Source organism: Anarrhichthys ocellatus, unplaced genomic scaffold, assembly GCF_004355925.1.
Source record: "Anarrhichthys ocellatus isolate YVR2014 unplaced genomic scaffold, GSC_Weel_1.0 scaffold31, whole genome shotgun sequence".
Classification (NCBI taxonomy): Eukaryota; Metazoa; Chordata; class Actinopteri; order Perciformes; family Anarhichadidae; genus Anarrhichthys; species Anarrhichthys ocellatus.
The window spans coordinates 4,000,177-4,018,556 of record NW_022280061.1 but is presented as its reverse complement, the minus strand read 5'-3'; the positions used below and the strand labels follow the sequence as shown (position 1 = coordinate 4,018,556).

The following is an 18,380-nucleotide window of genomic DNA, read 5'->3' as shown; positions in this document are numbered from 1 at the left end:
TTGTAACCAACAATAGTGACTGGGTCTGCCCTCTTACTGTCACGAGCGACTCACGAGCGAACAAGTGAAAGTTTCGCGAGCAGAAGAGCAGTAATAGAAGATGTGCGCAAGGGGACGCCCCCCACAGTCAAAGCATGGTTTTCTCTACACAGGCTGCAATTTTGCAGAGATATTCTGCGCGGAGTGATGTGAAAGCGCTCGCAGAAGTAATGTACGCGCACGGCTGTTTGATTCGCTCGGATCTCATTCGTGCTCGCGGATTTTGACATTGATTTGCCTTCATAGGCAAGAGTTAATGTTAGTTATAGCGAGCTAGCTAATTTAAGCTAATGTTAGCTCACCAAATTTGGCTGTTTCAAAGTGACTCATTTAAAAACATAAAGAATCTTGCAAAAGGGTCTTTAATAAATGCACTTAGTGTTACGTGATATCAAGCCAAAAGGTTGAGGCGATAGCTGCATGTCCCAGAGAAAACGTTAGCGTCCTCGCCAGTTGATTAACCACACGGAAAAAAACAATAGAGACAAGGTTTTGTTCTTTTATTGCAATGTAATAGAACTTGTTAGTAGGCTATGACAAGAATAAATGGCAAGGTCAGACTGGTATTATCTTCTAATACAAACCTGGTTGACTCCTTAACTTTAGTTTTGTTTATATTTTTCAAACACTATGTTAGCTTACTGCTATCTCGGCTAACGTTGACTGGGGTGGGGCAAAGCTGCAAACGCTATTCTCTGAACTCTTCCAGGATTGGCTTCCACACCGTGAGGATTGGATACTACAAAGTGGATGTGTTAGTTGTGAACGTGTCTTTTTTTAACGTAACCTGTACACCTGTACGTAGCCCGACAAACTAATGTAGTTATTTTTGATGTCATAATTGGTAGTGGTAGTCAGCTAGTTAGCTGGACATGCTATATGCTCATATTAGAACTGATAAACTTGTTTAATCCATTCCTTACCTCCAAACCTTTTAAATCCAGAGTCAACTGCATAATGAGGATACCATACTGAAGGACACATCTGTTTCCATCTTTAACTTTGAGTTCAGCCTCAAAGGTTGTCAACACAGTCACATAAATTGGGAAATAAGTGACAATTACTGTGTATTAGTGAGGATTTTGCATGTGATAGACTCATCATATAAATATCTAATGGGTTTTCAATGGCTGTTGCAATAGTGTGGATATTCAGCAAATGTGGGACAGAAACTATACCTCCATTACCTGCTTTGTTACAGCTGTAAAGTTAAAACAGTTGGTTCATTCATCCCTCAGTATTAGCTTCATTTAGATTCCGGATATTTTAATGAAACCAGCAGCCAGGCACAAGCACATACAGAAAGAGCCAACAGTAGCTGTACAGGCCATTTCATAATGGTTGGCTGGTCACTCGGAGGGTGATCACTTTGCTCTTCAATGCATGCTTCTTTTTCACACTGCCTTTTTCCAAAGCTGAACACCAGAGCAAAGAGATGGACCTGAGTTCAAAGGGAAAGGATCCTCTCTGATTGGAAAGTGCTGTAATGGTGTACAGATGTATATTAAACAGCCGAGTTCAAAAGTCTGTTGAATGTCAAAGTCACTCTTCAGTTCCAGTTCTTGAGAATTATATTCAGGGTTTGTTTGGTCTTTATTCGGACACAGTCCTAGCAGCAACCATAAGCATATTAAAGCCATTTGTTTTTAAGTTCGATTTTAAAAGAAGCTACTTTCAAAGGGCAGCGCTGAATGCACTGATAAAAGAGTTCACTTTTATCCTCTATTGTTGTATGTCCTCTATTGCACCGACCACCTCATCCACATTCATCCATATACTCAATCTAGCAGCATTTAATGTGGCATTTAAGCCACAATGAACGACTTTCTATGCCAACGCATTGTTCAATTTACAGTAACTCAGACAGGACTGGCTCACCTGTGGAATAGACAGATTAAAGGTTTGATGTGAGCATTCCGAGGGATGTTATATGGGTCATGATACTTTTCCCCTTATATGAAATGCATTGAATGCCTCAGCTTGTGGATAAAAGATGAGCCCAAATGATTTGGACTGCGTCCTTTTTTGTACGACTAAAATGTTTGTTGTTGCAAATATTTTCCTTCCAAAAAAGCCTTTGTCCCTCAGTATGAACACATCTCAGCACGGCCAGATTCATTACAAGTGCTAATTCAATAGAAGAGATGATAACAGGGCTATTTATTGTCATAATCTGCCAGAGTCACTGGCCGTATCTGGTTCAGACTGAAACATCTGAGTCAGTGGTACAGATCTTTTCCTTTGTCTTCATTCTTTTGTGTAATTTACTGCTTTAAATACAGTTTTCTATTATTTTGTGAAGTCAGTCCTGATTTTGTTTATATAGTTGTAATCTAAAAACTGTTTGGTTTGCTTCTATGTTTTAAAGGTTTTATGGATGACGTCGCGTCGTGTATAATCTACAATATACATTTGTTGATTGGTTTGTCACGCAATAACCTATATCATGAAGCAAAATATAGTAGTACAATCTTAAACTTCAACATTACTATGCAAACTACCAGTACTTACGATTGAATACCCCCTAAACTGGCCATATTATAATCCTTTCCCAAAAAAGGTGGAGGACACACATGGATGTAACTTTAAAATGAATGTGTAAGTGGAATGACAGACGGGGTTTTTAATAAAGATAGCATTTCGCCTCAAATATGAATGGAAGAAGAGAATGAGTAATGGGACTGCTGTAGTGAAATCCAAAAAGACCATTCATAAAATAATCTACAACTAAAGATACGTCACAGCTCCTGAACCATCTGATTATTTACACACTGAAAGTACGAAAGGAGGCCAACGTCTGCAGGACGTCTGATGCATCCTTTGTCTTCAGGTTTGTGAAGTTAATCTTTTGAATTCTTTCTAACTGTGTTTGGACGATTACCCATTTTAATATTTATCACAGACACCTGCTCACAGTATGTGTGAAATATGAAAAATCTCAGATTTTGCCCAGATCTTGTAAACGTAACATTTGTTCCAGATGTTTTGAAGTGTGGGTCACTTTGTGAGCACGCTGTGCTTTTAACAACCATCTGACCTTTGTGTGTTTTAAAACAACCCTGTCCTCATAAACTCTATTCACCCTGACCCATGGGAATAGATATGTATGTAAGATGTATATTTAATTTGTTTCGTATTACATACAGCACAGAATTAAAGGGTAACTTGAGTATTTTTCAACCTGGACCCTAATTTTGCATGTTTTTGTATTTAAGTGACTGATAAGGATCAATTCTAGGGGTCAAACATGTATGAATAATGCTTTAACCAGCAACCACCAACGAGCTGCAAGGGCCAGTGAGCAGTATCAATGTAACATCACGTCCACTTACAGTGCTTGTTTTTGCCACTGACAGGCTCGACGTTGTCGAAATCATCTAAAAGTTCAACTATGACTTTGAAAATCTTTTTTTTTTCCAAAGCTGTCTTCCGTCAACATGTCACCTCACAAGATTTCAGAAGAAGACTTCTCCTCGAGCGAGACTCTTTCCATAGTGTTGTCAGACTTATAATAACCATCTCCAGCCTGTCATTGGCAAAAAAAACAACACTTTAGTGGATGTAAATAGGATTACAGGCAGTGAGCAGCTGTTGTCTACACTACAGCATTCTCATTCAATACTGGACCAATTCCAGTCTCTGATAGTCAGTTAGACACAAAAAACATGGATGACAAATGCAGAAGTTACCTTTTCAAGCTTAGCTGAAACAACTTTTTCACCACATAAAGTGTGTGTTGTACTAACCTTGTATAGACATTGCAGTGATCGGCTCAGAGTCTGGTTGTGGTGCAGCCTCATGTGCCAAACATGTGGTTTAAGTTTAGTGAAGAACGCCAGTGCACACCGACATGCTGTAACTATGTGGTAATACGGACATACTGTACATAGTCTACAACCAGTGGTTGTGGAGTACTGCAATGCCCCCAAGTACCCTTTCACTGATATCTTATCACTGAGTTGAGTTTTCTGTTTTAACTTTGCAATGGATTATGTGGAAATAACAAAATAAAGTGCCCAAAGACAAATCCCTCTTCAGCTGCTCCTCTATGCTAACTAACTTCAACGCTGAAGTGTCTGCATTTAAGTCCTTCTCCTGCACCCTTTCTCCAAACCACACACTTTCATGTAAGACTCAAGTACACCCACACACACACACACACACACACACACACACACACACACACAACCTTGCACACACTGGCAGTTGATAGCACATGCTCCATATTAAACTCCTCCATGTTTCCCTTCAGGTTCCAGCCCTTAAACATTTACAGTAGGTAAAGAACAGAGGCCTTTAAAAGAGGATTATGTGAAGACAATGAGATGAACATATATTGGTATTTAGAGATCTATTTATAGGTTAAATATTAGTATTATGTCTCATCCTTCCTTATTCCCTCCATGACATAATGTTCCTGCTGTAAAACCTTTTATAGAATCGTCTAACCACATTGTTTATCATCAGCTAAAGTGTCTCCCGTTGGCTCATAAAACCCCATTTTCATACAGATCTTCATTTGTCTCACTGCGAGCATGTGTGCCGATGAAACTAGAACCTAAATGTCAGAAACACACCATTAAAAAGCACAAAGAACAACATCCCAGAAACTGCCACTCTTTTTCTTTCATGTCTTTTCCAAGCTGTGCTCAAACAGACAATAGCTCTTCATATCGTCTTCATGGCTACATTACAACAGACATAACACAACTTTATATACAAATAAAAGCAATAAATGATGTGAGTTTATTCACATTGTATGTATAATGGATATCTCAGTTAATCATCAGAGGAAAATGAGACCAAATAACTGACTTTTTATCTTAAAATGTAATTAATCATCAATCATAAAAAACATCGTCTCTGCATCTTATGATTGATGATTAGAGCGCTAATTCCAGTAAGTGAGGGTGATGTTCAAAGTATTACGTTTCTGGAAATATGTGTGTCAGAGTTCAGCTGTGTTCCTCTCTTCAGACCATGTTTGTCTTTAGTACATTTACTTGACAGTGAACCTGAGTAACCATCGCACCAGTCTGAGCCCCTACTGTGGAGATGATGTTCCGTCCCAGCTGTTTGTGTTCCAGAGACAACAGGATCCTCAGGGCGCCTGCAGTAAATCTAATCGAAGGAAAGTGGTAAATTCCCATAACTTTCTGTACAAATTCCCAGTCTGAGTTTGGTGTTGATTTAGTTTGTGATGTAATGCTCTGCATCCACACTCCAGATGTTTAAGATTAACTGTACTACCAACTCCAGGTGTGTCAGAAGGTTAGGTTCTTTCAGGAGGTTCCACTTTGGCCGGTTCATTGAAAAAAACAATCTCGTTCATATATATCTGCTTACAACTGTGTTGCAGTGCGTTATAAACAATTTATTCATTGATTTTATACTGCTTATAAATGCTAAAAAAGGGTGTTGAAGAAATTAATTTATGCTATTAAGGACAAAGGTCTCACTTTTTGTTTAATTCATTAAACTAATGATCTACTTTCACAAATGAAACAGGCCACAATTTAGAGGGTTAACTTTGACATTTATTAGAGTCACTGGAGCCGCTCTGAAAAACAGAGTAAAGAAGGCCAGACTGGAGGTATATCATCAGATTAATATCAGCTGCGTTACGGAAATCAGTGCGCTGGCATGTCACTTTCACTGTGTCACCACAGAACAGCGTGTACCTTGTGGAGAACTATTTGCTGAGTTTGGTGTGGGGAACGCAGACAAAGATTTAAGGTCGAGAGTGAGAGTTATCTCTCCGTCCGCCTACACCGTCTCCCGTAGCGTCACGGCCTGCACTGAATCAGCCACACGCCGCTGTACACTTATCTCTGCATCAACCTTCAGACTGCAGACAAAGGCAGCGAAAGTATCGGGAGGCAAGCTTCTCATATTTATCCCAATCAGGCAACTTCCTGAGCCATTTATCCTTGAATGTGAAGAACATTTTTAAGATTTTACCCTTTTGAGTTCAGTACTTTACGTGACAAAGGACATGTTGATCTATGATGGGAGCCACTACTACAACACTTGAGTCCCGATGAACGCCATTGATTTCAGCCCTCGAGCCGCAGAGGACCACCACCGACATTTCATCATGAGAGACTGATGATGTAATGAAAATGAAACGGAGGGAGGGAGATGGGCTTCAAAAATCCCAACCCACCCACAGCTACAACCGCCCCTATTATTGTTGGTGCTGTAAATGTCTTTGTGTGCGGAGCATCTTATTTTAAAACAGTGACGTGTTGTACGTTTAATTGTGGTCTTTGTTCCCTCGGTCTCCGAGGTTAATTGCTACCTGATCAATAAACATTTGCCTGTCTCTGAGCCGGTCATTAAAATCAATCTAACCAGTTCTAAAGAGGTTTATTAAAGGGGGGGGGGCGGTAAATGCTTAAAGTGAGCACCATAAAACTGTATTTATGTATCAAACAACAGCTAACAAAGAATGACAGCTCAATTAATATTTACAAAGAAGAAGACAAACGTCTGGTGTCCACGGCCACATTCTTGCTCCAAATGAGATGAGGATGTTGGAAACGTATTTCTGTATCAGTCTGGTTGCATATTTTCCTCGAGTTGGTTTTGACAGATTAAAGATATGATTGCCTTTTGGCCTGACTAAGAACATCTGTTTGTGCACTGCCATTCAGCATTTTGTTACAAGGTTGATGGGAATTAAATGTTTCTCACTTCAAGTCAGAAATGAGAAAGAAGAAGAAGATAGCGGAGACTGATGGGCCTCTACACACGGCCCGTGGATCAGCTGTCAGGCTTCAGTTTGTCTTCATTGGATAGTTTTTTATATCCTCTAAGCTTCTCTTGCTGGTTATTCTGCTACATTTGAGCCCCCAATTGATAAATAACATGAAAATCTGTCTGTGGTCAATAACAGCAAATTGCTTATGAAAAACAATCTGGCATTTAAAGGACTAGTTCAACACTTTTGGAAGTGTGCTTTATTCACAGAATTCATCACAGAAAAGAGCAGTGATCCAATAAAACACAGCTTTCTCTTTGCAAATACCATAAACACAACAATCAGTGAAACATTCTCTCACAAATAGCATTAAATGGAATTTAAATCAAAAATTTGATAAGAAGTAATAGACTAACATGTTTCTGGGCACATTTAAAGCACTTGTTGGCGGTTGCAGGTAGGAGGTTAATGTCTGTCCCTGACTGAACAGCTGATGGAGTAATTGTTTGTGTGTGTGTGGGTGAGTTGATACTGGAGGTGGTTGGATGCTTGTGTCACCATCTACTAATAATAGCTCTGCTGACTTGATTAGCAGGTTGAGGTTCTTAAATCTTGCTCTGCTGCAGATCCACTTTAATTACCACTGACCCTCTTTCATTCACACTGACAGCACCGCTCATTAATCACCACACAGAGGCCAGCGCTTCACTTTTACCACCGCAGACGTCAACAAAGCAACAAAGTGCACCACCCATGATGGTATGACGGTGGGCGCTGTCAGCGAACAGATCGTTCAATGCGATCCGGTATGTTGAGTCTCCCTGCAAAGTGTCTTTATCTGCCAAATTGCATTGAAAATGTTGTTTTTCTTCTTTGATATAAAGGTCCGAATGGCATTGTGTGAAGTCTTCTTTATCGAGTCGCACAAAAAAGTCCTTTTTCATTACTCATGCATTCTATAACCACCCAATTCAAAACATACCACAAGCACATCAGCCAAGCAAGAGCCCCCTTATATATCTATTCAGATTTTGATTACACATGGGTTTAGTGATCCGATGTAGATCATTAAACACAGATTTGGAAAACTGTCGCTGGTTTCCACTATGAAAAAAAAGATTTATGAGAACAAAAAGCCACAGAAATGTTCCGGTTTCACTGTTTGCAAAGACAAGGAATGAAGTTTGGAGAGTTTGACTTCCCAGAATTGTGAGGAGATGTAGTGGATGTACTTTCAAACTGTTGAATCATATCATATTGAAGGTTAACTGTAAAATATATTAACGTCTTTTCTGTCTTTTACAGAAAGGTCACGGTGTTCCGCTTGTTATCTTGGAGAATTTACTGCAGGAACATTTTACCAAAATTAGAATCCAGAGAACTCAGACTGGTCTGTGCACAAAGTATCCCTGATCATGACTGCTTTTAAAGGCTGATGTTTGATTTCAAGTTGTGAACTGAAGCGTTTTATCTCCAAAGATTTTGTAGCACAAAGCTTTTTTTCCCACATTTATTGCAAATGGAGCTGTTGTGGGAACAAGTGCCTGGTGTTTGAGGACATTTCAGAAGATGGCTCATGACAGGAAAAGTGAATGGAAAAAATGTACACGAGAAGATGAATGCCTGAAGCAAGCCAAGCAGTAGAGACAGTGCACGCTAACATGTGCATGTGTGTGAATAGGTACAGAGGCCGGCTTCCCAATCACTGGAGTGCTTTTTCTCCTTTATACTTTGTACATTTCATGACACCACTTTGTTCTAAGTGTTCCTCTCCCTCCAACTCCCTAAACCCCGACAATTAAACCCTGACACAGATCATAAATTGTTACAAAACAACCTAATTGTGTTGGCTTTGCTCATCTCCGGTTGCTCTGCTCTGGAGGCAGATACTGCTGATGCCTTGTGTTAAGTCGTTGTCTTTGCTGCCCTGTTTTACTTTGATGTGGTGAAAGAAACAAAGATAAAAAGGGGAATTCATAAGCTTGCATTTCAACGTTTTTAGAAAGACAAACACCACCACACACCCACACACACACACACACACACACACACACACACACACACACACACACCCACAGCCTTCATGTTTTAGTGTGCACAATGGAGTTTTTACCAGCTACTGTCATTGGTTTGCAAATCTTCAAGGACATGCAGCAGACCCAACACGAGTATTTATAACAGAGGGAGACTGTTCATCATTCATTCATTTGACCTCATTTGAATACTGATAACAGAAGAAGAATTACATTTGTCCAGCATTTGTGAATATTGAGTCAGGAGAACTTTATTATCCAATTACCCATTGTATGTGTGTAACCATATTTTGACCTGAAAAGTCAGGGGATCACCAAAGTCTTTGGAAGTTTTAGTTTAGGGGAACATAACGTGTGCACCACATGTTATGGCAATCCATACTGTAGTGGTTAAGAGACGTTTCAGGCAAAACACAATATGTCAACCTCATGGTGACGCTGGAAGAACAATCAGGGGATCCAAAAAGTTACGGCTTGGTTACAGTTTGTATCTTGTGTTTATTGTGGCATTTTATTTCTCGCATTATTGTTCTGTTGGACGATATTAAACGCGTCACTATAGAGGCGCTGCTAATGCCTCTTATTATTATCTCTGCCTCAGCATTTCCCCAAAATGTTGAAATCTGCATTGCATCACTGAATGAACTCTATGTTACTGTATCAAAGAACACTGATTAACGATCGTACTTCTTCGTTGTATTCAAACAGAAAAATCAGCTGTGAACTTTGACCTTGTATTTTGCATTGCCCAGAATGGATGACCACGATGAGTATTTGTGGATTTCAACATCGTACAGTTTTGTTATTTTTCTCAGCACAGTGAGCTCTCTCTCCCATCTTTGCAGAGTTTGATACACACAGTAGGTACAACAGAAACCAAATATTAGAAATGACCTTTGAGTTCCAGCCAGACAGTCAGACGGCAGTTTTTTAAACAATTTGCACTACGAGGAGCGTGTGTTTCATCAGAGGAAAGCAGCTGAATTACTTTCTGTCTTTGACAGCATGTTTGTCTCCTCTTCTCTCGGCTGAATATCCTCATGCAAACAGTCCACTGTTTCATTTCGTTTGTGAAGCGCCCAGACAGATAGCGTGTGGCTTTCCACTCATAATAGCCAGCATCTCGTTAAAACGTCAGTGAGAAATGCACAAGTACACGACCACCAGAGGTTTGCATGATGTCATCGCTTGATTGAAAATAGCACCTTGCACTTGCACTTACTGGCACAGGCTTAAATATCCTTCTTCTAGAAAACAAAAATCAAATATTAGAGAGCAAACCAAACTGCTGTCAAATTCAGAGCAACTCAAACGACAGGAAATACTCGATCTCTCTGAAATACAGGCATCTGCTCTGCAGAAAGTTTTAGCAAAATGGGTCGATTAGAGGAACCGTTCAACAGTTGTGGTGGGGGACTGTTGGGTGTTGAAGCCAAGATGAAATACTTGTGTGCACATGCAACAAGAAAAGACTTTTCTTCAGTCTTACATTTCAAACTTCAGGAAAGATAGAGATCTTACTCTCAAATGATTCCAATCTGAGGAGCTCCTCCATCTCAGCGTGCTTCAAAGATCATCAGGTATGCAGTCTGGTGGTTTTTTTTACTTTGTGGTCAGTGGAAGAGAAGGAGGGTGTAGATGGAGCCTCAACCCCATAAACCCCAGACTTAGTATTGGAAGAGCAGGTGGGCTACAGAGGCCAAATGGCACCATAAGAGCAATTGATGAGGAAAATGGGGGCAACAGGGTCTCGTTTCAGAGCCGGAGGAAAAACACACATGGCGGCCAAACACTTGATTGTTGCACTTAGAGTCTAAATGGGCACCGAGAAAGGAAGGCAATCAGACAAATAATTGTCTCTTTAGTCCAAGAGCAGCACACACTGAAACATGCCTATTCTGATGTGCCGATAAGATATATGACGCCAATATAATAGAAAGCAGTTTAGTACAGCACTGACTTCCTATGCTGTCTATTCTGTCTGAATTCCTTCTGTGGGTTTTGAAATCAACATCAGTCTGGTCAGAGATCAATGTGTATAAATTCACAGTTAAATTCTCGGTTTGTTTTTTACTGTGATATGTCTGTTAGAATAAAAGAGGCCAATTCATTTGTAATAATATCCAACTGGTTGGATTGCCTTGAAATGCACGAGCTTAAATTCATGTGAATCCGAATGACTTTGATGACTTTCCTCTAGCGCCACCTGCGTTCTTTCAGTGTCTTTTGTCATTTTATGCTTTTATTAGAGAGTCAACAGCACAATGAGGGAGACATAAGGAACGACATGCCAACAAACTTCTTCAGCAACTGTTGGACAGATAGCCATACAATGTTATTCATGGTTCCCAGAGGACGAATCCAACCGACTTTGGTAATCCTCCGACGTCTCCTCTCGCGCCACCATGAGGTTGACGTTTCTGAGTGACATGTTTCAACAACTATGAGACGGATTGCCTTGAATTTTGGTGGAAACATTTGTGTTGTGCCATGTTCGGATCTGCAATTTCCCCATCACTCTCAGCAGTACTTTGTGTCTAGTGTGCTAATTGACAAATGTTAGACGATGGCAAATATGCTAAACGTTATACCTGCTAAATGTCACCAAATTAGCGTTGCCATTGTGAGCATGTCAGCATGCTAACTTCAGCAAAAAAAGTGGTTTTATGTTCAAACTAATTTTTTTTTACTTATTACACTGTTGCGCAACAGTACCATTCCTGCAGGTGCCTCTTTTTCAAACAAAAATGTAGTCAAATGATATGTCTGCACCCACCCCCACCCTCTTCCCTGTGAACCAGCAGACATGTTGCTCTTACCCTGTTTCCAAACCTCAACTTGTGAAAGAATGTGTCCAGCTGCTGCCAGCTCCCTGAAAAATGAAAACAAACATGAGCACCTGTCCCCAGTCTGCAGGAGAGCACCACAATTAGAAATACACCGCTCCTCATTCATGGTTTCAATCTGTCAATCAGACATATTTACATGTTTTCCTTAATGCAGTTGCAAAAACCTCACAGTCCTTGACGAACATCTGGAGCTTTCATCAGGAATAATATGACTTTTTCACAGTTTTCTTATGAGTTTCCATAACATCTGATAATTCGACCAAAAATGCTTTTACTAAACTCTAAATAATAATGCCACCAAGGTCATTTATTTAGAAAACTGAAATAGCAACCCCCTCTAACAGCAGACTGATCCTCTAGGCACTGGATCTCTTTGGATAATTGATACCACGCAGAGGTTATTTTGAGCACAGAATTGCGCATCAAACAGCAAAAATAAAAGAAGTATGAAAGTGGATCTATTAACGTCGATCCATGCTGCAGAAACAAAAGGCCGAACACTGTCTTCACATCATGTCACACGGAAACATATCCAATCCATAACCTTCTGTTTCATAACAAAGTCAAGGTGTCTTTAAACATTTGATGTACACAAACTCCTAAAGACAAAACGGGCCAATTCGACATCTGACCAGATCATTTCTTAGAAATAGGTGACACGCATAAAGTGCGTAACGACGTGTAAACAGAGCGCTGCGCCGCAAAGCGCAGGACAGCGGATGAGACTTGACTCAGGGGGGCAGAGCAGAAGCAGAGACGCCCTCACAGACTGAAGACACAGAGAATATAAAACGTGACTCGGTACTTGAGTGTCAGTGGGGATTCTTCGTTACGTTAAAGCCACCATGAAAGAACCGGACAGATTCAGCTATGGACAACACTCCGCAGAGGACATCGATGCATTGGACTTTATCAAAAGACAAAATGATCTGTTTGTGGACTTTGCTGAAATAGTTTCATAGACCCTGTTTGTGGAGTATCTCTGGATATCCGACGAGGAAAGCTATTCTCTGGTTGTTGAGCTGGACCGAGAAGGATATCTGAACTGTAAGGTGAGACATTTCTTCATTTCAAAGCTAAGGATTGAAAAAAGAATGAGGTCGTTTTTGGCTGAATTCAAGATTGCATCTTTGTCAAAAAAATATGACAATTATTTTATAAATAACTTTTAGACTTCATTATTACTGTTATCATACATTTCCTGTTCATACTTTCTTTAACGCTACTTTAATGCAAAATATTCTGCAAGGTGCAACAAAGCGCAAATCCGCCATCTAATGGCTCATCTTCCACAACTAACAAACTCACGAGACATTAAGGACAAAACATAAAGTTTATTCTCTAATCACTCTAACAACCGTTCTGATGTCAGGGTCCGTGTCAGCTTTAGGTTTTCTTTCTTTAAAAAACACTTTATTTACATTCTTAGTGAAATCATATCATCTTTGCATAATGATACAACAAATAAAAAGTAATAAAATAAATAAATAATAAATGGACAGTAAAATAAGTTAAGAAAATAAATAATCAAAACAACAAAAGCAAATAAGATACATCCTACAGCTATTAGGTTTTCTATACATGATTTACGTCAGACTAAACTCCATATTGTAAGAAAAGAAATAACTCTATTTATCCAGAATAAATGTGATGAAATAATCAGATGTTTACTATATATTGTAATCATATCTGCAGTTCCCAGTAGTTGCCTTGTAAGGTCACAGTATACAACATTGCTCAGCCGTAGTGTGTTTTGATCTATTTCTCTTTTTAATGACCTGTTTGACCTCCAGCCAAACTAAACCTGAGTGATCAGAGTCTCTCCATCATGTAACACTGCAGCTCAGACAGTTGCCGTGATGAGGTCGTTCAGGCTGGACACGCAGCGTTGAAAAGGACCTGCAGGCTCAACAGAGATATTAGCAGCAGATTTGTGGGGAGACAAAATAAATGTTATAGGTCAGATCTTCAGTCATCTAAGAAGTTATGTTAATCTCTTTAAGTTATTCAAAGTCCCCACATCTTAATATTAAAAGGTACGAGGTAATACACATACGTAAGGGTTATGAATTGAATGCAAAGACAATTTAAAGTTTCTTAGTTTGAGGCCACAGCAGCTTCAGTGCTTCTTGTGTGTCTGGGGGGTTGAACACCATTCTTTCAAAATAAGTTTCCTCATTCGATGTTTTGTTGTTGGTGGTGGAGAGCGCTGTCTAACATAATGCTCCAAAATCTCTCATATACAGTATGTTCATTTAGGTTGAGATTTGGTGACTGCGGCCATATCATACGATTGATATCATTATATTTGCATCAAACCATTCAGTGAATACTTGTTCCCTGCATGAAAACATCTGCATTCATTATTTCTTCACTCATTTCTTCAGGAATTTTCATATATATGTGTGGCTTTTGCTGTTTTTAATAATACTTCCATATCATCGAGTTACCAGTATTTTATTTATGTTGATCCACAGCTCATATGCTCGGTACACATTTGATCCTCTTTCGCTTGCAGCCTCCCTTAACTATGAACCTCTTGACCCTCAGAGTTCAGTGATGTTAGCTTTGAGCCACTACAACTCCTCAGTCTCCCCGCTACTCCCTCGTTTCTCCAATGACAGCGGAGGGAAGGTGGAGGCCAGGGTGGTTGTTGAAGGTCTGTCGCAGCAGGGAAACCACACCTTTGTGCAGCCCACCACCAGCGGCATCATTGTCGTCATATTGTCCATGACACTGGGCATCATCTCCAACATCGTGGCTCTCTTCATCCTGGCCAATGCCTACTCTCTCCAGCGCCGGCGCACCAAAGCCACATTCCTTCTGTTTGCCAGTTCACTGGTGGTCACGGACTTCATCGGCCATGTGATCCCTGGTGCCCTGGTTCTCCGACTCTACCTCTCTGGAGGTGTGCACCCCGACGACTTCAACGACTCTGATGGGATGTGTCAGTTCCTGGGTGGCAGCATGGTCTTCTTTGGCCTGTGCCCACTCTTTATGGGCAGCGCCATGGCGGCTGAGCGCTGCCTGGGTGTCACTAAGCCGCTGCTGCACTCATCCCTGGTCACCAAAACCCGCACAAAGATCTGCCTGTTTGTCATCTGGCTGGCAGCTCTGTGCGTGGCCATGCTGCCGTGCTTTCAGCTGGGCTCTTACACCTACCAGGACCCAGGGACCTGGTGTTTCATTAAAGTGCTCAGTGACACTCGGGAGGTGGATTTGGCGTTTGTGGTGCTGTTCTCTGGACTGGGTCTGACCTCGCTGGCCGTGGCGCTGGTGTGTAACACCATCAGTGGGGTGACGCTGGTGCTCGCTCGGCTCAGGAGGCAGCCGGGCTCCCATCATTCAGCCAAGTCCCATGACATAGAGATGGTGGTGCAGCTGGTCGGCATCATGGTCACCTCCTGTATCTGCTGGAGCCCTCTGCTGGTGAGTACACGTCCTTGTACAAGTACAAGGAGAGCGAAGCATGCAGTCAGGTCAAAATGACATCACCTGTGAGTTTCAGTACCAATACTACCACTATTAATGAGTATGCCTGGAAAATATTTAGTTTGTCCCAAGACATAGTATGTCTAATGCAGCATGCCAAAAAATACCAGGATGTTCTTCTGCATCCGGTCGCATTGTGCAGTATGCAAGCCAGCATGCTTTTCTGGCTATTCTGACCCACAATCCTCTGCACAGCGGGTACATGAGCACGATGGCCAAAGTTCCAGGTGCTATGCTTTGATGAAGTAGCATGTCTAGTTGAATGCATACTGCATGCAACAGTATGTACTTTATAAGGGCAGCTGCAGTATGTACTATAAGAACAAGTATGTGATTTGGAAAGCAGTGCACATCGCCTTTCTTCTATAAATACACCGGCAGTCTGAGAGCACTCATTTGGTTTGCATAAATAAACGCATTATAAAACATGTTAGCTTAGCAGCTAAGCTAACATGTTTGTTATTGGTACAGATCGCTATCAGCTTTAGAAATGGTGTCAGGTCAATATAACAGCAATAGTTCACTTACAAAGTGGTTTTTCACTGATGTAAATGATTAAAGCTCACCTCAGGACTGTGAGCGTCTTAGTTAGGACTGTTAGGACGGGACACTTGAACACCTTTCTTATTGGTGCTGAAAGTTTAGTGACCGCATGTAAAGTGCTCTGATCAGCCAGGTAAGTGAAATCTCCTGTGTGGATGTGCAGGGACTTCAAGTCATTCAGTGCCTACATTTTTGGACAGGATTATCTCCCAGGATTATGTCACTTCATGAGAGAGCAAAATTAGCACCAGATTTAAAATATCGTTGTCGTTTAAAACAACAACAACATACGACGGTGGTTTGTAGCAGCTGGATCTCGTATGTAACGTAGCCTCTGCATTAGCACACTGATAAGGACCAGAGAGATGTTCAGCTTCTTTATTTTCTCTCTCCACTGTACTTGGTGGATGAACAATCGTAAAAGACAGCGACTTGAATAGACCTGAACAATAAATAAAAAATCTGTTCTGGTTATTCAAAGCAGTAATAATGATAACAAATACAAATAATGGATCCAGTGTACAATTAACAGGAAGAGAGTGTCTCATAGAAATGAAATATAAAAAATGAAAATCTATTTCTATAGAGTGTGTAACAAACTCTGATGGCAGATTCTGCTGCAGGCTCCTTCAGATACCTTCAGTATTAACAGAACCATGAAGTCTTCTTCTGAGTATCAGCTTAATGGGGTCAAAAGGGTCAGTTCCAGTATACCTGATCCATCTACCATTAGACCACCTTCAGGGCCCATGAACACTCCTCTTGATTCATGCACTCTCTGCCTCGCCTGCAGCTGTGTGTGTGTGTGTGTGTGTGTGTGTGTGTGTGTGTGTGTGTGTGCGTGTAGCAATCACTTCATTAGTTCAATGGATTCACACTAAAAACAATTGTTATTTACAATTTAAACTGTCTTACATGTGATTGAAGTAATCACATGACGCATCTTTCTCCCTCACATAATAGTAGCTGTTAATAATATAAGTATTGATATAAATATTGGTGATCCTGCCATGTTATGACATTGTTATTAGACTCTAGTAATAGCAGCATTAAGGGCCAGTTTTAATCCTTTTGTAACCAAAAGGAAAAGCTGAGCCTCACCTGTTATCATTCAGGTGTGTGGCTTGTTGGGTGACCCGTGTCCTTGCTGATATGGATGCAATAATAATATTTAATGTGATAATGTAAAAACTATATTGGTGTATTCATGTCACAAAGAATACCAGACTGAGGGTGCTCACCCATCTACTGCTGTGTTTCACAAAACAAGCCAGATCGCTTTAAGAACTAGTTTGTTCTTATTACTGAAGAAAACAGTTATTTTTGAGTGATTATAGCTTTTCTATCTGTGCAGTGTGTTTGCTCGTTCTTCGTTTAATAATTGCGAGCACATGTTTCTTGCAGATCTTTGGCCTGATGTCGGTGATCCGCTCCTACGCAGGATCTACAGGAGAGGACTTGTCCAGCTACAAAACCCTGATGGTGATGGGCGTGAGGCTGGCCACGTGGAACCAGATTCTCGACCCCTGGGTCTACATCCTGCTGCGCCGCACTGTCCTCCGCAAAATCTACCTCATCGCTAAGTGCCAGGCAGGACTGAGGGGTAATAAAATCGGCCGCTGGGAGCCCACCTCCTTTCAAAGCTCAGAGAAGAATGTCAACCAGGTGTGAGCTGAGAGAACGTCTGATCGAGTGTTTTAAAGAATGTACTTTGTAACCAGGTCATTGAACTGTTGAAGGACTCACCTAATAAAGACGTTGAGAAGGAGAGGCCAACAGAGAAGCATGTTGGAGGAAATGAGCTGTGGCTGCGACGGTGGAGTAGCAGTTTGACGTTCCTCAGCTGGTCCGCTCTGGAAACACTTTGTGGATTAAATCAAAATATCTCTTTCATGCCGTTCTTTCATCAAAGTTTACCAGTGACTTCATCGTCTGACCTTTCAAATGGAAGCTAGCTATTGCTATGATTTTGCACATAAACTGTCTATTGCTTACTAATAGTGAGTGAACATTCCTTATTGTTATTCTCATTTTAAACTCATGGTAAAGGCAGAGGTGTGGGCCACAGTATCACCACGCTCTGTCCTGAGAGACTCTAACGTTTGTAACGCGTTGGAAGTGAAAGATAAACAGTTCGTGGCTCTAACATCAGATACATGGAGAAGAACGGAGCTCCATCAATGTAACCACCAGAGGCAGTATTTAGATTGTAATCATAATGTTCATTATTCTGCTGAATGTATTTCATAAAGGAATGTTAATATTCAAATATTGTGGAGTGTTTGTTTGTTTAAGTGTAAATAGGCTTTCCATGTGTTTATACAGTGCTTTGTGTGAAATAACGTAAGATTGTATGAGTTAATACTTGAATTGGATACCCTCAATTTACAGAGGATATGTAAATAACTTTAAATTGAATGTAAATAAAACAATGCAATGTGACCGTACTCTGACGTTGTGCATTTATTTTTGACTAGATATCTGTTCCTCAAATTTCCTGACAAATACGCTGAGAAGAGTGAAGAAATATGTTGCACTACAGACAATGTTAAAGTTATAAAACTGTTATATATTTTATAATTATTCTGGTAGCTAAGCAGTGTTTTAAGTGTGAACTCCCATAAACACCAGTTGTATTCATTTGATCCGTTTCAGAGTCAGATGGCAACAGATAATTGTGCGTTCCAGTACTTCAGTGTTATCTGCTTTCTTGAGTATCAA

At 40.6% G+C, this 18,380-nt stretch overlaps 1 protein-coding gene across 1 annotated transcript; it reads left to right on the top strand.

The window, feature by feature from the left end:
* The first annotated feature begins 12,409 nt into the window (after positions 1–12,409).
* On the top strand, positions 12,410–18,153 carry LOC116392938 (prostaglandin E2 receptor EP1 subtype-like). Its single transcript, XM_031864784.1, has 3 exons — positions 12,410–12,676; positions 14,175–15,053; positions 17,064–18,153. The coding sequence occupies exons 2-3, from the start codon at positions 14,184–14,186 to the stop codon at positions 17,328–17,330; spliced, it is 1,137 nt and encodes a 378-aa protein (XP_031720644.1). The 5' UTR covers positions 12,410–12,676; positions 14,175–14,183; the 3' UTR covers positions 17,331–18,153.
* Positions 18,154–18,380: the final 227 nt, after the last annotated feature.